The sequence below is a fragment of the Myotis davidii genome, unplaced genomic scaffold, assembly GCF_000327345.1.
Source record: "Myotis davidii unplaced genomic scaffold, ASM32734v1 scaffold185, whole genome shotgun sequence".
Taxonomy (NCBI): domain Eukaryota; kingdom Metazoa; phylum Chordata; class Mammalia; order Chiroptera; family Vespertilionidae; genus Myotis; species Myotis davidii.
The window spans coordinates 2441548-2467826 of NW_006297811.1; the positions used below are offsets into that span (position 1 = coordinate 2441548).

General features: G+C 37.4%; 1 protein-coding gene across 1 annotated transcript in view; it reads right to left on the reverse strand.

Annotated features, from left to right (window-relative positions):
• SNAP91 (synaptosome associated protein 91kDa) overlaps positions 1 to 26279 on the reverse strand; it is a 119276-nt gene that overhangs the window by 8289 nt on the left and 84708 nt on the right. Inside the window, exons 18-27 of the mRNA XM_015570286.1 lie at positions 24980 to 25087; positions 24072 to 24341; positions 23771 to 23848; positions 23534 to 23605; positions 23032 to 23115; positions 21731 to 21814; positions 15313 to 15447; positions 13470 to 13619; positions 9391 to 9421; positions 8156 to 8267 (exon numbers count right to left, since the gene is read on the reverse strand). Of these exons, the coding sequence (XP_015425772.1) occupies positions 8156 to 8267; positions 9391 to 9421; positions 13470 to 13619; positions 15313 to 15447; positions 21731 to 21814; positions 23032 to 23115; positions 23534 to 23605; positions 23771 to 23848; positions 24072 to 24341; positions 24980 to 25087 (1124 nt within the window). The remainder of the gene's footprint in view (positions 1 to 8155; positions 8268 to 9390; positions 9422 to 13469; positions 13620 to 15312; positions 15448 to 21730; positions 21815 to 23031; positions 23116 to 23533; positions 23606 to 23770; positions 23849 to 24071; positions 24342 to 24979; positions 25088 to 26279) is intronic.

Here is a 26279-nt window from a genome sequence, read left to right on the forward strand (position 1 = left end):
TCAATGTAGGAGAGAAACACAAACCAGTTGCCTCTCACATGTGCCCTTATTGGGCATCAAACCCACAATCTAAGTATGTGCCCTGACCAGAAACTGAACCCGCAACCTTTTGGTGTATGGGTTGATGCTCCAACCAACTGAGCCACCTAACCAGGGCTCCCCATTTTTAAATTATTCTTTTTTGTATTATATTTATTCTTCTCTGACTTGGGTGTTGTACATTTGCACAATTGCCAAAATTCTTAGTTTTAAGAAGCACTTAAAAGACTGCACACACATCCCATTTCAGATACAGGTCTGGTAGTTTTCAGTCATACACCCAAACCCTCCAATATTTCCCTTATGTTTAAAATCAACCATACTTCAATGCCTTAAATTTAAAGTTAACTATTAGAGCAAAATTCTAATTAAAAAAGGAAATATTACAGTGATGTCAGCAAAAATGGTGAAGTAAGGAACTTTAAAAGCCACCCCCCCCCCCCGAAAAAAAAATAATGGCTAAACAAGCAAAAAGTCATAATCAACTATTTGGAACTCTGGAAACTAAATAACAGTTTACAGCAACCTAGAAGGTAGTTATTCAGGAATATCAGTTGAATCTTAATAAGAATAGTGAACTCTGAGGCATTTTAACTTATTCTAGTTCCATCCACTGTTTTCTACTTAAGCTGCAGTCTTGAAAATAACAGCACACATTCCCAGTAATATTACCAAAGGGAAGCAGAATATATTTAATTATTTGCTTTGTCTTGTCTGGGTGGATCCCTGGAAAGACTGGCTCAAAAGTTTGTCTTTGTCTTGCCAAACTGGGAACACACTTAGTGTTAAAGCTGCTAACTTAAGTCACTTGTGGAAAATACTTACAGGCAAATAGTTCAGATGTTGCTGTCTGAGGCAACAGATAACAGTCAGGGCAAATAGTAGACTAAGCAGAAAGCTTGGGAGGAAAGGCTGGAGAATGAGATGCTTTGGGGATTTAGACTATGAAGAACTTAGGCACACTCCTGGAAATTTAGAAGGCCATGTGCATGCCCAGGAAAGGCTTGAGAAGTCCTCTGGCTCACCTTGATGCTTTCAGCAAGCAGTAGGTGATTGCTAAGGTAGAGTTGCAAACTGCCTGGTGGAGTTTGAAGACATGCTGCAACACACACTCAGAGCTCCTCTATAAAAGCTAGGAGATATTTTATATTCTGGGAGTTTTATATAATTATCAACTGACCTACATTAAATAAAGAAACAGAGACTTCAATGGTCACACTTGACAAAGAACACAGACTACAGAATTAATTCAGAATGGTCACTAAACAAAAAACAACTAAAGAAGTAGCAACAACAAACCTTTGGGGAAGGGGTAGAATTTGATTTTGAGTTGCCACATTATAATATTCAAAATTCCCAGGTTTCAACAAAAAATTGTGAGGTATACACATAGGAATTTATAGTTCATATGCAGGAGAGAGATCTCAAATCAATTACTTAAACTTCAATCTTAACAAACTAAATCGAAAGTAAGCAAAGGAAGTAAATAATAAATATTAGACAAGAAATAAATGAAATAGAGAATAGAAAAACAAAGTAGAAAAGAGAAGAAATCAAAGTTGAGTCTTTGAAAAGAACAATGAAACAGACGAACTTGCAGTAGACAAACCAAGAAAAAAAGAGCAAAACTTATTAATCAGAATGAGGAATGGAAGTGGAGACATTACTACCAACCTTGCAGAAATAAAAATGATTGTAAAGAAATATTATGATAAATTATATACTAAAACATTAGATAACCTAGATAAGATTATAAAATTCATATAAATACACAACCTACAAGAAGAAATAGAAAGTTTAAATAGATGTATGGTAAGTGAGGAGACTGAGTCAGTAATCAAAAACTTTCACCACAGAAAAGCCCAGAACCAGATAGCTTCACTGGTGAATGTGTTTAAATGTATGAAGCCGAATTGATAGTAATCCTTATCAAGCTCTCTCTCTAAAAAAGAATATTTCTTAATCATTCTTTGATGCCAATTATTACCCTGACACCTAAGCCAGACAAGAACATCATAGAAAAAGGAAACTACAGATCATTATATTTTATGGAATACTGATGTAAAAATTCTCAACAAAATACTAGCGTACTGAATCCAGCAACATATCATACACCATGGCCACACGAGGTTTCGCCAAGGAATTCAAAATATGTTCAATCAATGTAATATGTCATATTAATAATTTAAGAAAAAAATCCCACATGATCATCTCAGGAGATGCAAAAAAGGTGTATGACAAAATCCAACACCCTTTCATGGACACAACAAAACACTCAACAAACTAGGAATAGAAGCAAAATTCCTCAACCTGATAAAAGGCACCTAAGAAGAAACTATGCTTAGCATCGTACTTAATATTGATTGACTAAAAGCTTTCTCCTTAATAATAAGACAAAGATATACTGGATGTTCTAATCAGGGCAATTAGGTAAGAAAAAGAAATAAATATCAACCAGGTAAGAATGGAAGAAACATACTTATATGGTCCCTATGACAAAGGAGGCAAGGATATACAGTCGCTTCAGCAAGTGGTGCTGGAAAAATTGGACAGATACATGCAAAAAATTAAATTGAACTACTTTATTATACCACATACAAAAACAAACACAGAATGGATTAAATCCTTAAGTGTAAGACCTTAAATCATAAAACTCCTAGAAGAAAATATAGAAAGTAAACTCCTTGACTTTACTCTTGGCAATATCTTTTTGGATATATCTCCTTGAACAAAAGAAAAACAAATGTGACTACATCAAGCTAAAATGTTTTTGCACAGCGAAGGAAACCACCAACAAAACAAAGAGACAAGGTACTGAATGGGAGAACATATTTTCCAACGATACATATGATTAAAGGGCAAAAGATGTGAATAGACATTTCTCTAAAGAGGACATACAAATGGTCAATAGACATATGCAAAAATGCTCAACATCACTAATCATCAGGGAAGCGCAAATTAAAACCACAATGGGATATCACCTCCCACCTGTCAGAAAGGTTACTATCAATAAATCAACAAACAAAAAGTGTGGGTGAGGATGTGAAGAAAAGGGAACTCTTGTGCACTGTTGGTGAGACTGTAAACTGGTGCAACAACTGTGGAAAAGAGTATGGAGGCTCCTTTAAAATTTTAAAATAAAGCTTCCACATGAGTCAGCAATTCTACTTCTGGGTATTTATCTGAAGAAACCAAAATTTCAAGCAATTAAAGGGTAATATGCTAAGGCTGCTCAATCGCTCGCTATAACATGCACTGACCACCAGGGGGCTTTGCAAAGATATATGCCTCCCATGTTCACTGCAGATTTACTAGTTATAGCCAAGATATGGAAGTAAACTAGATGTTCATCAAGTAAATGGATAAAGACAAATACACACACACACACACACACACACATATCTATATATATCTATCTCTCTCTCTCTCTCTCTCTCTCTCTCTCTCTCTCTATATATAGATAGATGATAGATAGATAGATGATAGATAGATAGATAGATAGATGATAGATAGTGGATAGATAGATAGATATAGATAGATAGATATCGATATAGATATATAGATAGATATAATGAAATATTATTCAGCAATAAATTAGAATGAAATCTTGCCATTTGTGGCAACATGGGTGAACCTAGAAGGCTAAGTGAAATAAGTCAGACAGAGAAAGACAATTATCATTTCATTTATATGTGGAACCTAAAAAAACAAAGCAAATGAATAAACAGAACAAAAAAGAAACAGACCCACAGATATAGAGAATAAATTGATGGTTGCCAAAGGGGAGGGGATGGGAGGATGGGATAAAACATAAATAAAAAGGAAAAAAGAAAGAAATCAAACTCTCTCTATTTGTAGGTGACATGATTTTATAGATAGAAAGTCCTAAGGAATCCATACACAAAAAAACTATCAGAGTTAATAAGTTTAGTAAAGTTGTAGGATATAAAATCAATATACAAAAATCAGATCCCTGTACACTAGCAATGAACAATAAAAAACACAATTACAAAAACAATTTCATTTAGAGTAGCATTAAAAATAATAAAGTACTAAGCAATAAATTTACAAAGAGAAGTACTATAAAACATTGTAGAAAGAAATTAAAGAAGACTTAGATAAATGGAAAGTATGCTGTGTTCATGGACTGGAAGGGGAGAGGGAAAGCTATTTTGCTCCCCCTACAAGTATTATATTTCAGATTCACTCCTTACTCATCATTTCAACAGGTGAGGTTTGGTAAGCTATTCACCAGACCCAGAATTATATAATTTATTGGAATGGTGTCACTTATCAGAATTGTAAATAATAATTGTATTATTTACTTGAATTATATCATTGGGACTTAAGGAAATAAAAGAAAAAAAGGTTTTTATTAGTTATCAAAACAAAATGAGCTTGGGTCAAATAATGTCAAGAGAGTCTTAATTTGTCATTTTGCTCAAATGGTAGATTAACTAAAAAATTTCCTCTCCAAATATTATTTTTCCTAAGGTTTTAAATTGTTTTCTTTTTCAACCTCAACTGAATATTTTATCTATAGACAAATAAACATTTGTTGTTTTTAGGGAGACAACGGCAGGTTCTGTGATTTCCTGTAAAATGCACATACTTCTGAATTACAAGCATCTTCTCACTTTGTACGATGGAAACTTGAGAGGCCTGTTGTGCACTGGGAAGCAGGACTAAGAGGCTCTGGAAATGCAGGGCTCTCGATGGCCACGATGACAGAGCCCGGCCAGCAGACAGATTCCAAACAGTCAAGTCCTGTTAAGGCTTCTAGATCTCATTTCAGTTCTCTGATCTGAAAAATTTTATAGCTGCACCTCCAAGCCACAACTGAGGGAAATTCAAAACAAATTTGGAAAAGCAACCTTAGCTCTTGTTTACGGATAAAAACTTTAAAAGGCACCCTCTCTGCTGCCCCTTCAATTTCTTAATCAAAGGTAAAGGCCTGCAGAAGACCAGGACAGTTTGGAAACACTGCTTTGCTGCTTCTGAAGCAAGCTTGGCTGTCTCTCCTCTTTGCCTTGGGTGTCCTCAGGAAAAGAAACTTAAACATAAGGAGCAGAACAATGGGAGGACAGGGTGCAGGGAAGCCAGAGGCCCTTGGAGTGACTTCTGAGGTAAAAGCAAAGCCAGAGCTTTGTTAAGAAACAAGAGCTTTGCAGTGACCGTAGTACACGGTAGTGCGTGTGTAGAGACTACAAATAAGGCTGAGAGTTAATAAAGATAAAATCACTCTGCATACGAGAGCCTTTCTATTGTTGCCTGAGTGTTAAGGAGAATAAACAAAGGAAATAAAACTACAGGTAACTCTGCCCTCCTAATAAATTATTTCTGCTCTCATTTCTCTTTCCAGAGCTGCTGCAGCTATTTTATGCTCAAACATACTGTCGCTAAGTTTCTGGAGCTTAACTAAAAATTTAAAGCTTCCCGCTTCATAAAAAAGCATATGGAGTTTTGGGGTTTAAAATAAAAATGAGACTATTAATCTCAGTCTCAGGGATGGTGCCTGCCAATCAGATCAGTGGCAGCCCTGTGCCCTGAAGAAGCGAAGCAGTTGTTAAGTATTTGATGAATTCACCACCCGTGTGGTTCAAATCTTGATCTCAGGGGAGGTAATGGCCAGGGAAGGTCTCCAACCTAATATTACTAGTATTTTTAAAGTCAGTCTCTCTCTTTCTCTATCTCTCTCATCCTTCTCTCTTATTCCCCTTCTTGGTTAATAGCCTCATTATTTAGCAAACTGTCCCATATAGAAACTTGGGCAACCACTGTCTTGGTGGCTTCATTCACAAGGACCCACAGTTGTGTGGATTCTACCAGAGAGTTTTCCTTCTCGTCTTCCTTCCCCCTCACTTCAAGCTCTCAACCCTTTTTTTTTTTAACCTACAGCTGATCTGCCAAATATTAGTACTCTCACCACGCTTTCTCCAGTCCCCTCATTCCATCTTAGATACTGCTATCACCTTGACTGTCCTGGAATTAACTTGTTAAAAAACAATTAAAAACTTGATCCTGCCTGGGCTGGAGTGTCTTAATGGTTGAGCTTCGACCTATGAACCAGGAGGTCACAGTTCAATTCGTGGTCAAGACACATGCCCCGGTTGTGGACTTGGACCCCAATGGGGTGTGCAGGAGGCAGCCGATCAATGATTCTCTCTCATCTTTCTATCTGTCCCTCTCTGTGCCTCTCTAAAATCAATAAAAATGTATTTGAAAAAAAACACACAAAAACAACAACTCGATCCTGCTGTAAAGGGCACCACTATTAAAGTATTAACTTCTCGGAACAGCACACAAGGCCTCTTTAATTTTGCATAGAACAGAATAGGAAAATTAGTTCCTTTAATTTGGAAATGAAACTATAAATTGTGAGAAATAAATGTGATTAGATAGTATTCAAGACCAGTTCTAAAGAAGCTTTTTCTTTCATTAGGATTTTATGCATTTATTGAATCGCTTTCCCTGTACCCCAAACAAGACAGTGACTCTCAAATGTTTTGTATTGAAGAATGGAGTGCAGCCCCTTTGGTCTCAGCATCTATTTGAGTAACCAACCACAGATAAATGCCTGGGATCCCAGGGTAAGAATTACATTCCCTTTCAGCCATAAATGAGCCCTAGTTTGAACAATAAATGAAATGGTCATCTTAGTCATACATCAGTTTTAAAGAGAGAATTAGTTTTCTACTAAGTATCCTTTGTAAAATTTAAAATGGAACTCTTTATTGTATTGCTAAATACATAAAAATGGTCTTCTTAAGCATTGTTTTTAAATAATGCAAAGAAAGATTTAAAGAAATAAATACCTAGATACAATAGGCAATTTTTTCATTGTTTCAGTTAGGAAATCACTTAAAGTTAAGTTCTTTCAGACTTTGAACTCACCAAAGAAAATATTAGTCCTTGAATTTCCTCTCTCACTATCTACCACCACTGGCGGGGGTGAGGAGATAAGAGGAAGTGGGTTTCCAGAACAGAATGTATTTTCCTGTAGAAACTATGGTATGAATTGTAATTCAGTGAATACTATTCTGTTTAATGGTGACTTTTGACTCAAAAGGCATTATTCAGATTGGTTTGAACTTCTTTTTATTTATAAAACTGCTTACATATAAAAATGTTACTATTTATAAAATTATTTAAAAGATAATATGTTCTAAATTCCAAAACTTAGATATTGAAATTAATTTCTGAAACACAATAGTTTTAATAGAGTCTATCTAAAATGTTTATATTCTATTTATATTAATCACTCCCATACATGTTTGTTTGGCTGGGATTGGTGGGTGATAGAATTAATTCAGGCAATAAGGACAATAAGGAAAGTATGACATCAAGAAAGCCTTTGAGATGGGTGTGATATAGACAGAAGAAGGTGGTAAGTAAAGGTGAAAAATTACGAGTGAACTTGGGAAATAGCAGCTAGCCTATTTTTGCTAATTATGGGGCGTATATAGGAAAACAGTAAGTTTTGCTACCCTTGGTAATGTCTTTTTTATGGTAGCAAATTTCATAAAATAATAATTAGTCTTTATTACCAGTGACATGCTATTTCATAGAAAGAATGGTGGCATTAATATATTAATAGAAATTTAATATACAGAAATAAAACCTATTTAAATTTTATAGAAAAGATGGTGTTAGTAGTTTCAATTTTTGAAATGGTGAGAAGAATTAATAGTGATTTAAAATGAAAGCTCACTTACACAGTGGAAAACTGCCCAATCTTTCTGGTAAGAAAAAAGCTGTCATTACTTAAGACAATCAAGAAATCTGGGCAAGAAATATGATAAAATATAAATAATGATCAATGTTATTAAATGATTTTGAAAAATTATTTCCATAATTGTACAAATATAAAACAAATATCTCAAGAAGCATATATACTATTTTGAAATAATTAAAATTAAAACATAGGTCATAATCTTTATCAAGTATAAAGTCAATAAAATTTGCAGTTTGGTAAATATTGCATCCTGCTTATATTTCTTCGATGTGCATGGAAAAGTACAGTGTCAGTAGCAAAATTAAGCAAAATGCACTGTGTTGTACACACTGAGGAGCTGGCAAATTTCCCCCACTTCCCCAGCCCCCAGGGGCTACGTACCAAAGGTGCACTTGATGGAACTCCCGTGGACCAGGTTGCTGGGGCCACTTTCGGCTGCCAGTTGGCACCACCAGTCAACTTTTTCTCTCCAGCATTCCACTGAAGATCTCCCCTAAAATCAAGCATGCAAACCACACGTAAAACACACTAATCAGAAAAGAATGATGTGTGATTCCTGAGATACTTTTATTTGAGTAGAAGCAGTCTGTTTGAGTCCAGTGATAATAAAGAACACAGAGTAAAACTTACAGAAGACGCTTAACGTATTGTATCTAAGAAAGCTTTAAAGCATTTGACAAAAATAATTTAGAGTCTGGACCTCAATGATAACAGGAATTTTCTATTATTTCTTTTTTTGTTAATTTAAATTCTTTATTGTTGAAAGCACTACATGTCTCCTTTTTCCCTCACTCCCCCTATCACTTCTAATAGAAAAATATGCCACAAATTTAACTGAATCCTTCACTCGTTATAAAAAATACTAAATAACTGTACCATAAATACTATATACCTACACTTTGTTGAATTTGAGGTGCATCCATGATGTCCCTTTCTGGATCAACAGAAGGTTTCACACAACTATATCATAACTACAACCTGCATTACAATGACTGTAAGATACCATATATTGGTAAAATGGATCCCAATTTCGGATGTTGAAATATGTATCTAAAAAAGGGTACACTGTTTATCATTCTTACCATCCTTCCTTAAAATTGATCCCCCATGAGAGACTTAAAAATCAATGTTAATTAGAAATACTGTAATGAGTCTAGAATTTAAAGCTATTAAATTATTCAAACCACAATTCCCCAGTATTTCTAGACTAGAAGCCCAGTGCACAAAATTTGTACACTGGTGGGGTCCCTAGTGACTGCCGGCTGTCAGCCAGGGCCTCCCTCCCTTCCCCTGGCTGGCCCCACCCCCTGGTCGAACTCCCGGACGTACTCCTGGTCGAGAGGACAATTTTTATACTTCACTTTTATTATATAGGATAAAAGTTCATGACAATCTTGGAGACTAAAGTATATTATTCCTTTTCATTGTCAAAGCCAACAGTTTGGATGTTCCAGTAGAAAACAACAAAAACAAAAACCCAGAATAAAATAAAAAACAATTCTAAAATTACCTAGCCTGAGAATGAGTAATTACTTTAATGAAAACAACATTTGATAGTCTCAAATAAGTACAAATACATTGTCTCAACAAAATCAGATAGCTTAAAAAGTACTTACTTTTTGGATGTGGTGCCAGAAATCCCAAGATCTATAAATGGATAAAAGAAAAAAAGAATTTAAAACTCTATACTCAGCTTAAATGATATGACATTTAAAAGATCAAAGACTCAGAGGTCTAGGAAAAGTCCATATTTTGCCTAGGAATGACTACATTCAGTTATACAAAGGAGAAACTATGTCAGGAAACATTCACAAATCTAACATTTTCTTTTACTTTACATTATACTTAAGGATCGTATTTTAATGTCAATTCGTGTTCAGAAAAAGAGTAAACAGGGGAGGCTGGAGACTGCTATCTTAGAAAGGTCTATGTGGCTGGCATCTGGGAACCTAGCTAGTAAATTATTCTCTACACTGAGATAAAACTTTGCCTCATGATAAGGGTGGCTTGCTGTGTCTAAATCATACAAACAACGTGATTTATGCTGAACACCTGCTTTCCTTCTTCGAGACTGAAACTTTATCACGTGATCAGCATCCAAGAAAAATCCTGGGTGCTGAGTCTCTAAAGAGCTTCCTTGGGCAAATACATCACACACGTGGCCACATTTCTATATGGCCTTCCCCTCCTGGGAATGAGAGAGCATAAGGAAGTCTGAGCATGGATTCCTCCAGATTCTGCCTGTGTCTTTTCCCCGATGATCCAGCTGTGCATCCTCACCAGCTGCTGTAATACATCTTAGCTGTGAGTACAGACATGTGCTGAGTCCCCTGAGTCCTTCTAGTGAATCAGTGAATGGAAGGGTAGTCTTGAGGATCCCGACACAACCAGCTTCATTGTTCTGCTCTAATCTCAGTCCATTTACTACGTCAGCCAATATTTATTGAGCCCCTACGTATACACCAGGCACTGTTCTAAGTGCTTGGGTTATGTTAGCAAAGGGAAAAAATAAATCCCAATCCTGGATGAACTTACATTCCAATGGGGTGAGATGGATGATAAAACAACATATATAAAATAATAAAGTAAATTATGTAGGCGGTTAGAAGGTAAAACGGAAAGCCTATGGAAACATGAAAAGAAAGAGCAGGATCTGGCGGCATAGGATGAGAGTGAGGGCAGGCAGTACTAAACAGATGCTCAGGGCAGGTCTTGTGGAGAAGGTGAGACTTGGGCAGAGCTGAGCAGAGATCCGGGGGAGGAGCTTGCTAGCTGTCATATGGTGCACTGTCTGCCCAATGGCAACTCGAGGTTTAACATTTCGAGAAACTGCCGAACTGCTTTCCACCGTAGCTGCCCAATGTTGCCTTCTCACCAGCAATGTCAGAGAGTTTCAATTTCCCCACATCCTCACAGACACTAGTTATAATGTCTTTTTTTATCATAGACGTTCTAATGGGTGTGAAGTGATATCTCATTGTGGTATTGATATGCATTCCACAGATGACTGATGCTGAACATCTTTTCATGTACAAAGTGGACATATACTTTTTGGAGAAATGTTTAAGTCATTTGACTATTTTTAAATTGGGTTACTTGTCTTTACAGTATTGAGGTGTAGCATTCTTTATTCATTCTGAATAAAAGTCCCTTATGAGATGTATGTTTTCTCCCATTCTGTTGATTTTCACTTTTTCTTTTTTTAAATATATTGTTATTGGTTTCAGAGAAGAAGGAAGAGGGAGAGATAGAAACATTAATGATGAGAGTCACTGATTGGCTGCCTCCTGCACACCCCTCACTGGGGATCGAGCCCACAACCTGGGCATGTGCCCTTGACTGGAATAGAGCCTGGGACCCTTCAGTCCGCAGTCCGATGCTCTATCCACCAAGTCAAACCGGCTAGGGCTGTTTTTCACTTTCTTAATAGCATCACATGTAGCCCTATCTATTTATTTTTTTCTGTTGTTGCTTGTGTTGTTGGTGTCATATCTAAGAACAAGGTTATAAAGATTTATTCATACATTTTCTTCTAAAAATTTTATAGTTTTGGCTCCTACATTTAATCTATGATCCATTTTGAATTAATTATTTTAAAGAACTACAAGACTGTTTCCAAAGTGGCTGCATCATGTTATTTCCCTACCAGCAACAGCTGAGAGTTCTAACTGCTCTACATCCTCGCCAGCACTTGTTACTCTCTTTTTGATAATAGCATTCCTAATGAGTGTGAAGTGGTCTGTCAATGTGGCTTTGATTTGTATTTCCCTGATGTTCAACATCTATTCATGTACTTGTGGGCCACTGTATATCATTTTTGAAGAAATATTTATTCAAATCCTTTGCCAATTTTAAAATTATTTGTCTTTTTATTACTGAATTGTAAGAGTTCTTTAATATTATGGATACAAGGCCCATATAAGATATATAACTTGGAAATATTTTCTCTCATTATGTGGGTTATTAATGGTATCATTCACAACAAAAGTTTTTAACTTTGATGCATTCTTATTAATTTATTTTTATTTGATTGACTATTTTTGGCATTATATCTAAGAAGTCACTGCCTAACCCCAGGTCAATACGCCTAGATTTTTTTTTTCCTCTAAGAGTTTTATAGTTTTATCTCTTATATTTAGGTCTTATATTTGATTCATTTTGAATTGATTTTTGTGGATGGTATAAAGAAGAGGCCCAACTTCAGTCTTCTGCATGTGGCTATCCATTTGACTTGCACGTTTTTTGAACAGAATATTTTTTTCCCATTCTGGATGGTCCTGCAAACCTAGAAAATCATTTAACATTGTATGTGAGGTTTATTTCTGGGCTCTTCATTCTATGCTATTGGTCTATTTTTCTATGTCTATACTGTACCATTTGTCTTGACTACTATAGCTTTGTATAAGTTCTGATATTAAAAACTGTGCCTCAAATTTGTTCTTTATCAAGATTGTTTGGCTATTGGTCAGCTTTCTTCAGCTGAGATAAATATAAAAGGTGGAAGCATCTGTGAGCTGTGTGCTGAGGGCACTCTCAGAAGCTAGAGGTAAAAATCCTCTATTTCTGAAGAAGGGCCTGGGCGGTATATTATAGTGTCCAGCAAAAGCAGTTACCACTGCAGACTATCCATCAGTGGGATAATATTTTAGAGCAGGAAGAAATACTAAAATAATCTCTCTATGGCTGTCATCAAAGCATTTTCATGGATGCCCAGACTGAGGATGCTGAATGGAAAACAAAAGTATATCCATAGGGTAATGGATAGAAAAAAATTGTGTATAAATGATATGCTAAACTTTTGATACAGCCTCAAGTGAAATGAAAGGTATTTGCAATGCTAACCCCATTCACCTTAATAAAAAAAAATCAGATTCAGAGTTGAAATAAAAGGCCAGTCTTTATCATAGCAGCCCTCACCTCCTAAGACTCTCTCTTTCATGTACCTAGCTCCAGCCACAGTTTCCTTGATTGATGTTCCTTGAATATGCCAGGCAATCTTCTGCCCAATGTCTTGGCACTGGCTGTCTCCTTAGCCTGCACATGTTCCCCTTCAGATATCCATATGGCTCATTCCTTTACCTTCAAATCTTTGCTCAAATTTTACATTCTCAGTGAGGCCTACTCTCACCCCGACTCTGTGGCACTCTGTTTTTCCCCCATGGGACTTATAACCTAACACACTATAGAATTTATCAATTTGAATATGTTTAATGTTTGTCTTTTCCCTTTCAGAGCACCATAAAAACAGAAATTTATACCTGTTTTGATCACTAATTTTCTCTCTCAAGCCTGGAAGAATGCCCAGTATTCAATAAATAGTATTTGTTGAATGAATAACTAAAACGCACTTGGATGTTCAATTAGTAAACATACTGCATTTACGTTATTCTGCGTTCTCATTTCCAAATGAAATGGAAACTTAAGTACTTATTATACATAACGCACTTGACTTCATACTTGCACATGCTAACTATACCTTGGATAATTTAGATTAATTATTAATTATGGCCTGGGTACTGCTTGTAAGACTACGGTATAGAGACTGCTTACCTTCCAAGGAGCTGTACTGGGTAAAGCACTAAGAATTTCTGCCCACTCCTTAATACACTCACCCACAAGTGAATCCAGAAACAATACATAGGAAAAGACGGGGGAAATCACACATGATTCAGTTAAATAAAATTATATGACTCACTGCCTACTAAGCTGGCAAGAGACGAGTCAAGATCGCTCCCAAGAGGTTTGCTTGCTGCCACTACAGGACTAGGAGGTACCATTGAGATGGGTGCAGGCTGCCCAGTTGGTGCCATGGTTGGCATCAGAAGGTCACCTAGACCATCAAACACTGGAAATCAAATAAACCAGGTTCAGAATAATTGAAAAAAATACATCATATGGAAAATTAAAGGGAAAACTGTCTTAAAAAAACAACTATGGAAACAAGTGAATATACAATCTTATAAAAGAAGGCTTGTAATTCACACTTATTATGACCATAACACCAAAAACAACATCTCTACATAAGTCTATTCGTAAAGTATGGAAATACTAATGAACATGAACAAAGATGGAAAACAATCTGTGTAATGTACAGGAAAGAGCACAGACTTTGGAGTCAGAATTGAGCTCAAACTCAGCTACACGCCTCACTAGCTGTATGTCTTTGAGAAAGTTTCTGTCTGAGCTTTAATTTCCTCATCTGTAAGTGGGAAAAGTACCACTACTACTACTACATGGCTTTGTTGTAAAGATTAAATTAGATAATACATGTCATGTCTTCATTATAACATTTGCTGTACATAGGCACTCAATAATTGGTAGCCATGGTTACTCATTAAAAGCTATCACTAAAACATGTTTTATTCAAAATGGTAGTGATTTAGCAAAGCCTAACTGGTTTACTCTAAAGTTCTACAATGCTTACTTTTTTAAAAAAAGTCTTTGTTGAAACTATTACATAAACAACTTAAAACAATTCTTAAATGAGAAAAGAAGGCCAAATCTCTTAGTTCCCTATGAAATCAGTGTCGAAATAAAACATGATATAATGGTCAATACCTATTAAAAAGTATCTGAAAAACAGTTGAACATATTTTGGAAGTAAGAATTTTAATTTTTTTCTCCAGTATAGCACTCACTTTTGGTTCTAACTTTAAGGGACTATTTAAAGTAAACACTATTTCAGTACTAGGAACCATGCCATTATTCATGGTTCCTGATTACCATGTAACTGATTACTACTTGTCTAGTTCCTAGAACACAAGAAGACCATTTAAAATGCAGATTCATGGGATTTGCATAAGTTATTGCTAATATCTATGTCAAAGATTTTGTGGTTGTTAATTTTTATTAAAAAACTATGCATATTTACCATACATACTACTATACAATGATTCTAAATTAAAAAAGAACAGCATTCAACTAGGCACTGGCAATGGAAGCAACCGAATTGTCAGGCAGGGCATATATTTAGGGTGTTTCTGAAACACATTTAATTGCCAAAAACTCACCAATTGAAAATTTGTAGTAAGGACCCAGCATGGGAAGAGTAGAATGGAAGAGAATACAAACAAAATGACAGCAGGATGAAAGGTTAAAGGCAGGCAAAGAATACTATTTGTGTCTCAAGTTCAAAAAACCAAGAACTATGCAAGCTTCAGAGGGTGTGAGCAACAGCAGGGGGAGTGTCCACACATTCAGATACTGTGCAAAGATTTAGTACAGAGTACTTGTTTTCCTTTAACCATCTCTAAACCATGTGCATGTAAGCTCATGCAATAGATGGTGTGCATGTTAAGTTAGATTTCTGCAAAAAAATTAAAAACAGAAACACAGAAAGGAATTAAAAGTTATTCTTAAAACCACCAAAATGTACTATAAATATTCACTTAAGTTACTGAATTTATTTATTGAACAGTTTTTAAAATAAGGTCATCACTCAGTATTGCGTAGACATTTCCTGATTATCATACTAACCTTAGGTGGTTTATTTTATATTCAGAACAAATTAAAAGAATGTTTGAAAACCACTGTCTCACCTGATGGATCAAAGGAGCTGCTGCTAGAAGTTGAAGGCGTTGTTCCAAAAGCTGCCTCAAAATTGGGCTGTAGCAGGTTATTCTGGGCTGGAGTCACTGGTGATGGAGAAGGGGCCATGAAGGAACCCCCAAATCCTAGGAAAAAGCAGTTCCAGAAAAATATAAGCAGAAACAACTAACCATGGGTAAAGGCCATAATTGACCCTAACGAAAAAGTTATAGAAGACAGAAAGGAATTGAATGCATGTAGATGAGAGAAGTCAATGACACCTGGGAAGTTATAGGTTATTATAAGTTTTTCAAGGATGTTGACACCTATCATGTATTAATGAGAGATTTAAGTAAACTGGAAACAAGATAGCACACAAGAATATATACCTTTGTTAAGAGAACCTGCGGCAACCAAATCTACGAATACAGTAGAGCACATAAAGCTAAGAGGGTCTCACCCGAGTTAAAATTCAGATAATTATTTTCATTATATTTAATCTTTGATTCTTCAAATCACAATACCAGGTAGTTAGAAAACACTTAGTTGTACACATTGAACCAGTATGATAATAAAATAAAATCAGAAAAATATGTGTGCATTCTTTCTGCCACCAAATCCTTTTTAATATCTTTCATATGTTCTGGTCCCCTTGCTGCTACTGCCAAGTGAAGGCTCGCCCAACACGGCTCTCAGGTTTCATAAAGTCGTCCAGTGGGGCTTCTCATTTGGACTTCCTTCAGTCCAGTCTCTGTAGTACAGTCTGAGTGATTTTTCTGAGTGGAAAATGTTGATAAAGTTACTTGCCTAAAATCCTTCCCTGGATTCGCATAACTTTCAGAGTCATAGAGTGCAGATTCCTTTGCATAGCAATCAAGCTCTTCTGGCTCTGGTTCCCTCTCCATCTCTGCAAACTAGGTTGCTGCTTATTGTATCATCATAGTGAGTCAGATGCCTGCTCTGGGAGGGATTCCTTGCCTTATACTGTTATCAGTCACAACTACCCCCACCCAACCCACCCCAAGTACATATGTGCTCTACCCAAGCCCCATCATAATTCTTTATTCTCACCCCCAGACCCACCTACCCACCCCAGGAATGATCTTTTGATGTCAGGAACTGTGTCTTCTTTTCTCACCTTTTCTACTCATAGTCAGACAATGCCTGAAATCCTGTATTAATGTTTATGGAGTGAAGGAAACTTCCTATATAATAAAAGGATAATATGCAAATTGACCCTAACAGCAGAACAACTGGGAATGACTGGTCACTATGACACACACTGACCACCAGAGGGCAGACACTCAATGCAGAAGCTGCCCCCTGGTGGTCAGTGTGCTCCCACAGGGGGAGCTCTGCTCAGCCACAAGCCAGGCTGCCAGCTGCTAGCACAGCAGTGGTGGCGGGAGCCTCTCCCGTCTCCTTAGCAGTGCTAAGGATGTCAGACTGCAGCTTAGGCCTGCTCCCCGCTGGCAAGTGGACATCCTCTGAGGGCTTCCAGGCTGCCAGAGGAATATCTGCATGCCAGTTTAGGCCCAATCCCCCGAGGAGTGGGCCTAAGCCAGCAGGTGGACATCCCCCGAGGGGTCCCAGACTGCAAGAGGGCACAGGCTGGGCTGAGGGACCCCTCCGAGTGCATACATTTTTGTGCACTGGGCCTCTAGTCTAATATAAAAGGTGAGGAGAAATCAGACTATTATAAAGTAAGGAAACCTCAAATTACATATTTATCTTTTGACTACTAGAAGCAAATCATTTCTCTCCACCCCCAGACAAAAGCAGAAGCAGAGCTCATCTGTACAAAAATATGCAACTTGTGAAGTGATTTCTTAATAAGAGCTGAGATGATGTTCTATTATCAAAGGATTTATTACTACCAGGAGTTTTTTTTTATATTCAGTTTGGGTATGTATATTCCTTTCTAATCTAGCTGTATCTGCTCTCCTTCAGAAACTGCTTATGAAAAAAAACATCAGGAATGCTCAAAAAATATCCTTAAGCTTGCAATCCATAAAACCAATTTATAAGTTTGAAAATGGCTCCCATTGAAATTCTTTGGTTACTATTTTCTAAAGCAGACAATAATGTTCACGTCATGTTGCTCCTGGAAATTGATATGGCTTTGGGTTTAAGCTTTCCTTGCATATGTATAAAAAAATGTAATTTGGAAAGTTGTTACCTATTAGAAGGTGGTTTTTAAAGTTCACTTTAAGTGATTTTAGTATTTGAGTGACATAAGCATCATGGAACTTTCCTAACTGAAGAAAAGACGTCCTTTATATTTTTAAGAACTAATATCAGTCTGAAGCAAAGATAGGCCAACAGTAATTATTTTTTGTGGATGTGACCAATTTGGTTTTAAGGAGGTAGGCTGTGTTAATGCTAACTTTTTGGAAACATCCCACATCTCAAAGTTGGAATATGGCTGTGCTTATTAGGCAATTATTCTATGAGGTGCTTCTTCTTGTTACAGGTGAGTGTGGAGACAATTGTACTTGATGCTCAGCTTCTTAAAACTTGGCCAAGAAAAGATAACATATCCTAGAATCACATCATATTAGTGTTGGGAAGGGCCTTAGCATCATCTGATTCAATCCTATCTTTCCATGGCTGGAAGAAATGGTGCAAGAGAAGTTAACACACCTACCCAAGATTAAGTAGTAGAAAGAGAAAAATGTATGCTTTGACACGGGGCTCATCTGCTTAGTACTGCTAAACTTCGTAATATAAGTAGATTTTCTCCATAGGTAAATAAATAACACTATTCAACAACAACAAAAAGTAACAGTGCCTTCTCTAAGACATTAAAGGGTAAAACCAATTGGCATGAGGCTCACCAAGTGCCAGGCACTGTTCTATGCATTTATTAGGTTGAACCACATGAATTTCCTATATTGGACCATTTTGGTCCTACAAACAGCAGCGATTTTATGTTGTTCAACCTAAAACATACTTTAGCTAATTTAATCCTAACACCAACCCCATGAAGTTCCACAGATGAGGGAACTGAGGCCAGAGAGGTTAAGTAATTTGCCCAAGGTCAATGATGGCAAATGCAGAGCCAGGATTCCACACAGGAATCTTCCAGATACTTGTTCATTGTCATACTACACAGCCTCTTTCCCACAGTCAGGAGTAATGCCAGACTTGTATCTTCCTATAGGTTTATAAATTTGACAAAGATCTGGGAAGATGACTTTCTCCATTATACTCAGTTGTTATGAAGTAGGTGCCCTCACAAACCTAGCTTAATTAAAAAGGTATAAAGTGACATAAAATAATGAACTGATTATCTTAAAGGAAAATGTACTGCTATACTCTTAATGAAGAGCTAAACAAGAAAATTATAGACATTAGTAAGAAGTTTGGGGAACTCCTTCTGTTAAGTGAAAAGTTTTAGGATCCAGGAATAGAAGCAAATAATAAACTGAAACCACTAATCTTTCTTTCAATATGGTTATAAATTTCATTAAGAAGAAAAGTATTCTATGGAATTGAAAATAAGGTAGTAATCAGTAGGTTTCTGAATGTCTTGCAGGCATATTTGAACTTTCCTACACTATAACTGGATTGCTCAACCATCTTACAAATGTATCTTTCTCAAAGGGAACAGCCTAGGCACTTAATGAAGGTTTATTAATGAAGACATATCAAAACCCATCAAATTATTGAGTCGAGTGAAAATTTAAAACTATTGGTGGTGAAACACACTCTCACACATAGTCTCCTTACCCACATGTGCTCCATTATGTTAAAGATGGTATCATTTCAATTATTCCCAGTGGTACAACCAGTTCTTAACACATTCCATTTATGAAGATCAACATGAGCTAGTCAATATTGCTAGCCTGAGACATTTTAACCTGAGACTAATAATAGCCTGAGACATTTTGTCTGACACTTTCAGACTGTTTTCCAGCCCCACACAAGATGAAAGTATTGGCCCTCTGTAGACCTTCCCATTTAGTGAAAATTGTTAAGTTATTAATTCAACACTGAACATTTTTATATTTTAAATCCATTCAAGGACTTCTATGACTCCGCTAAAAAAGTAATTTGTGTCTTGTGATTAGCAGACAGTGTAAAACTGCAAAGAGCCTCATAAGGCTGGTTCACATCTTCCCCGCCTTTGGAATTAAAGGTAGGATGTGACACATTCCTTTATTAGCACAGACTTATGGTGCAGTCACCTCAGAATTGTGTCTGTTAGGGAAGAATATGGTTTTCCTTCTTGATGTCCACCTCAGAAGTTAGGCATATCCTTCAACACACCTAATCTCCCTTAATAATGCATTTTTATGCCCATCATTCAGGAATCTGTCTGTATCTTTCAAATATCTATATTTTCAGCTGGTATATTTTGAGAGAAGTTTGTCAGCTGTATTCTTCACTGTGTTAAATATTAACCTTTATTTGCAATAAATTTAATTCTCAAGTTTCCAGCCAGACTCTGAGATTTGCATAATATCGGCATCGTACCAGTAATCTCAATGACTTGGAGAGAATACCCTGAAATTCTGCAAAAAGCCAGAACTTTTGATTTTATTCATATCATTTCAATCTTAATTACAACTTCAAAGCAAAAATTTATAATCACTAATCTCATTTTAAAATTGACAAGGTCATTTCCTCTCAAAAGGCATTTAAAATGATGCTGTTTCTGCAGCCTGTTAAAATCTTATTGCTACAGCATAGTTTGTGCTAACTAAAAACATATTCTCCCATTTACAGCCTGTTAAATATCTGGATTAAGGGTACTGGTTTAGCTAGAGCTTAAGGTTTCTGTGACCAATTTGAAGCTGCTATGAAGAGTATCTGGACCAGGAGAAAAGTCAGATAAGCTAGTATTTTTTTCCCCCACCAAGCAACCAGTTGTGGTTTGTGTTAAATGCACAGCCTCCTGTCATATCTGCCCCTTTCCAAGTCCACAGTGGAATCCTGAATCTTCGTCATTTAGAAAAATACCAGCTGGCAGACACTGGTATGAAGTGGATTTGGCAAACAGGAATGTCTTGTTTGCAGGAAAGGATGGCAAAGACATAAAAGAATGCCATTGCCCCTGGGAAAGATTGTTAAATATCCAGTTTGCATTACTGACGGAAGGGAAGGTCAAGAGTGGGGCTGTAATAACCCATGCAGCCTCTTGAGGAAGCATTTGCCGTTATGTCAAATGTCCTACAACTCTGAAGGTTGATGAGGCCATTACTCACTACTCACCCAAGAATGAATGTTCCCTGGTGGATCTGGTGTTAGCATTGCTATTACACTCTAAAACGAGAGCCAGTCACCCTATCAAAGGCTACATGGCTAGCAGAGAATTTAAGCTGAGAGGCTCTGGACATGGTGGCTTCCCTGCGCTTATGGGACCTACATTCTCACCAGTCCCTCACCGACATTATGACCAAAATGCATCCTTTCTGGTGACTGGGGAGGGACAGAGGAGGCTGCATCTAGGTATCTGAGTCCTCTGTGATGCTGCTGCTCTGTTTCCTCTATGCACCCTTCTAAGTTAAGTCAGAGCGAGGTAAAACCGCAGTGTCCTGGGAGTTGATAACCAGAACCCAAAACTCACTTTTGTGGTCTTATAACTGGCAAGTGCTTTGCCTGCAAAAATCATAATTTCCAGGTCTGGCTCTCACTAAGCACACTTCGCCTTGCTTCCAAGAAAGACAACAGTTGGCTTTTACTGTCTTTGAGTCCTTGAAATGTTTCCTTTTATTCTATCTATCCCTTCCTAGCAATGAGCAATAATTCATCTTGTACTAATCTATTCCACACCATAGTCCTGTTGAACTGGGATTACTCCAGGGATTTACAGACCTAAAAAATGATCTGCTTGTTAAAAGGTGGCAGCAGCTTCAACCCAATGGTGGAAATCTAAGAGTTTCTCCTAGTGTGATTCATATATTATAGAATCAATGATCAAACATAAGCATATTTTCAAAATATTTTTTTATTGATTTTAGAAAGGACTGGAGAGAAGGAAAGGGTGAGGGAGAAGGAGAGAGACATTGATTTGTTGTTCCACTTATTTATGCACTCATTGGTTGATTATTTTTATGTGCCCTGACTGGGGATGGAACCCACAAGCTTGGCCTACCTGGATGATGCTCTGACCAACTGAGCTATCCAGCCCGGGCTTAAAACATAAGCATATTAGCTCTAAAGTAAACAAAAAAAATGTGCTAACTAAAAGTAAGGCAGATTAGAAGCATCCATGGAGCCACAGTGGTGGCTTGTATACAAATGTGATTTTAAGACTAATTTCATAAAATTCTGGGCAATAACCTTCAATTATATAATTTCTTGTTTTCCAACTTCACGTCTCAAAGAGAACATACACCTTAAAATTTATATAACAGCTGTTACTTATAAAAATATATCCAAACTTAACTTCTACAAAATACCATTTTATTTTAATTTAATTACCAGCTAGTAGGTCTGCCGATGCTGATGAACTAGAAGCAGCCTGAGGTGCAGGTTGGGGTTCAGAAGCACTAGTTCCAAATGCATCTACCCATTATCCATTATGCAGCAAAAAAGTAAAAGAGTGTAAATGGTAAGTACAGTGAGTAATTTAAGTGTTCTGCAGATAAATGCATACATATGGAGCGCTGTACGGTGAGCTAGTCGCCTATGGATATGTGAAATGACAGAGTGAATTGAATTATGCTCTGATAACTTTATTCTCCCAAAACAAAAGAGTGCTATAATAGTTAAGAATTAACGTCTTTGTAAGAGTAAGATAACTTTTTAAAGGATAAAACTTTCGGACTAAATCCTGTCATTTATCAAAATAAGATCCAAGTGTTAAGAATTTTGTCCAAAGGTAATAAAACTTTCTCATTTATAATTCTATTAAACTTAAATTTTTTACACAATTCAAGCAGCAGCAACAGCCCTCTTATACTCATCTGTCAAGGTTTCGTGTTTATTTGCCACAATTTTTGAGCCTCTGAATGTCAGAAACGGTGACATCTTTGCACCCCTGGTGTACTCGACCCATCACGGCACACAGAGCACTTAGTGTGGGTTTAACTTGCTAACGATAACATTGTAGCCAGTAGATACACACTTGTGGATTTTCATGAAGAAACCACTTCTATCCTGCAATTTTTTTCCTTGTACATTTACTGCTAACAGAAGACTTTACATGAATCACCCAAAGGAGTAATTCAGGAGTTAATTCAGCACATTTTCCTGCCTTTCAATAACATATACAGGAAGAGGAAAATACATTTAAATCAGTGAGATACCTTCCAATTCTTTGGAAGGATTTTAAAACATCAAACTCAACATAAATAAACTCTACAAAATACTGTATGACATCTAGAGCTTATATGTTCCGTTTTGACCGGCTTGTTTGTTTTCAATTCTGAATTTAGTTCATTTTTATATTGCCTTTAAGAACTTAGAAGTGTTGCTTTGGCCAACAGATCAGGATCGCCAGGGAAGAACGGTAGAGAGAAATTCAAATGAGCTGATTCTACATAAGGATGAACGGAAAGTTAAAAACAATCATCTGGAGTTGTTAGGCCATGCACGGAAAATTATGAACTGATGAGGATGAAGATGATGCAAAGAAATGGCAAAGATCTAAAAAACTGGAGTTTACATTCAAGAGATGGAAATGGCTTCACATGGTTAAAAAAAAATGAAAGGGAGGATCTATAAACTATTACGAAGAAAAAAATAAGACTGTTAGGTGTTGAAGGAGGAGAGATACGCACCCCCAAAAAGGTCTATCACACCGGAAGAATCCACTTTTGCAGGAGAGGCAGTGGTTGCAGGAGCCGGTGATGCAAACGTATCCACTGCAGCGAAGCACACGACAGGAAACATCGCCCGTCACCCAAAGGAAAATGAAACCGTGAGCCGTGACAAACGGCTCCTTGAGATTTCACGTTTAACAGCAGGCGGAACAATGCAGACAGTCTTGACAGTTAAGGGAAAGCAAATGGATCTAAAAATACACACTTTCCCGAAGAAAATAAAATTTGACATCTTGAGGTCAGAGGTTTCAGTGTGGAAAAAAAAAAGTTTTGTCTTTTCATTGCGTTAGATTTGAAATATTAACCTTCCTCAGTTGGTGACGGGCCAAAGAACGAGATTTTAAAAAGTGATATTTTTTGATTCAGAGGACCCAAGACAAACTGCACGCTTTCATATTGCCCTCTCCACACGTGACCCCCACAGGACATCTGAAGGCTTGATGTGGGCAAAAGGACTCACCCGATAAGAGGTCAGCGGTGAGAGAGCTCTCAGGCACAGGAGAGGCCCCTTGTGGTGGAGAGGAGAAAGCATCTTCCGAAAAGGGAAACAAACCAAAACCAAGCAGAAGTAAGTAGAAAGCTGAAATCAAAGCCAAACATCTAACAAATGCATTCACACAGGCGAGTACAAAGAGCTTAGTCACCGACACGTTTGGGAAAACTAACGCAAGAGAGGGGTGGGTGGCTTTGGCTTTACCTGTACCGAACAGGTCTATGCTAGGAGCAGCATCCGGCTTGGGCGCTGCAGCGACTTCAGGAGCAGACTCAAATAAATCTAAGACCAAGAACACACATGCCTTTACTCAGCCTGAAACAGCATCACTTTCCGGTTCTGACTTAGTCGTCTGGGGAATTCTGACAAAAGCAGCACATGGTTTCTAGAGAACCATTCCGTTACCAAGTGTGCATGCAGTGATAGCTGTGGATGCAGACTATTGCAAGTACCAGCATTCACTCCACCAGATGTAATGAGTTCAATGACAAGAACAAAAAATTACCACCAAAGATATCTAGAGCAGGAGGAGCGGTGGTGGTGGTGGTGGTGGCGGCGGAGGTGGTGGCGGTGGCGGCGGTGGCGGTGGTAGCAGCGGTAGTAGCAGCAGTGGCCGCTGCAATGGCGGGAGCAGGAGAAGGAGCGGTGGCAGGAACCGGAGGGGCTGTGCTAGCTGTAGGGGTAACTACAGGAACACTGGTCTCAGGTGGCTTCATTGCAAAGAGGTCCAGCTCGGGTGCAGCCTCTGCACTACCTTCGGACGGGGCAAAGGGGTCTTTTGGAAAGGAAAGTGGAGACACATACAGCATCAGTTACGGAAAGAGACGAGAGGCTGGCATCATAACTATGGTAAGAGACACCTGACATGGATATTTACCCACTAGCTAGGCATTCATTAGGCTGCTTGGACTAAACTACTGCCCTATTAGCAGGGGTCAGTGATTAGGATGTTTTTCTAAAGGAAAAAAAAAAGAAAATTTAGCAGTTACCGCAAGTTAAGAAACCGAAACACATCAAGGTACTTGTAAGATTAGCCTACAGTCTAGCATCAGAGATTGTTATTCTTCAAATCCTTACGTAATCCAATAGCTTTGAAAATACATTAAAACATGCCTATATATTTGAACTCTGTGTTACAGAAGAGTCGCAATATAGCATTAGAGAATAAAAAAAACATTAAGAGGGCATACTTGCACTGATAAAAATTGTCAATCTTGAGAAATTGTCAATTTTGATAAGTATGCACTTCATTGTCTTAATGTTTTAAGTGCCGGCGTTATTTAGTCAGCTACGATGAATGACACTTTTTACTCAGAAGAAAGTAAAATTTGAAACACATATGGCCCCATCTAACTACGGCAGTTTTACATTAGGACAGAAAAACAACAGACGGGCTCGTGACTTGAAACCCACCATTTCCTGAACATGCATCAAGTGCCGCGGCTACAGGGGTTGGGGTGGCTGCGGCGGCGGCCCCTTCGGATGCTGCAGGGGCCTCCCCGGGAGAAGCTGCAAAGGCATCTTGGGTGCAGTTTTTAAAACAGCAGAAATTAAAGGAATAAAAAGAGAAGAAATACAGTAAAAGAACCATGTTAAATTGCGAAGAAGGCTCCCTTATACAACATGAATTTCTTAAAACGCATTTTTACGGCCCATGCACTGTTGGTGGTCACAAAACAACTCTTTGCGCCCCTTCATGTTAGTTACATGCAAGTGGTACAGTGTCGATACTGTGAGGCCTATTAGGACCCAAAAGGTAACAGGATTCTCATTGTATAAGGGCTCTGAGAAGCATGTTTTATGTATCACTAGAAATTAATGGATGTGAAAATTAAAACAAAAATAACTTTATTATGTAATTTAAGACATTAAACGTTGATGTCCAGGTGCTACTTATTCACTACATCACTGTGAGGTCTTTAGTGGTTTCTAGCAACATGGATGTCTTCTTTAATGCCAATAAATTGAAATATACAATGGTAATGTAAAAACAGTTCTAGTTTAAAAATTTTTTTTATAGTCTAGTATAGGAGAAATTATACTGTGAATACAAAAGGTTTACAAAGTATTCATAAAAGGTAGGTCATCATAACCCTTGAAAAGCATTTTCAGGTACAACCAAGGACTGGTTTTAAAGAAATAAAGAGATAATAAAATTAGGGGAAGACGCCATAATGCCTTTATTTTTACTTAAATTTATTGTTGTTTTCAAATATTGTATTGCTCTAGTTATTTGGAAAATAATCTATTTCCACTAGATTCAAATATAGTTTCATGTTTTAAGAATATGTGTTCTTCTATTTAGAGTTAGAAAAATCCATTAAAATACAGGCACACCCAGTTTATAAATGCCCAATTTATAAAATGTTGATGGTTCCCAATATGTGTTGCTTCCCCCCCAACCCCCCCAACAGATGATGTTAATTATAGAAAAAAAATATCCTGGGGTTTTTGAAGAGCTTCTATGGTTCCAAAGTACAAAGGAATGAACCATCATAAGTTGCCTAGAAGAAACTGCTGGAAAGTGGGCACCAACACCCACGTAGAACCTGTTACGTACAGGCTAGCCTTCCCATCTTAAAACACTGCCTTCCCCATCTACCAGAATTCCCCAGAACACTGCTTCTGGCCACGAAAAGGGGTTTGTCAGTCACACGTGGGAAACACTGCACAGTATACCCCCTTTCTCAGAGATTTGTGTAGTGTATTAGGC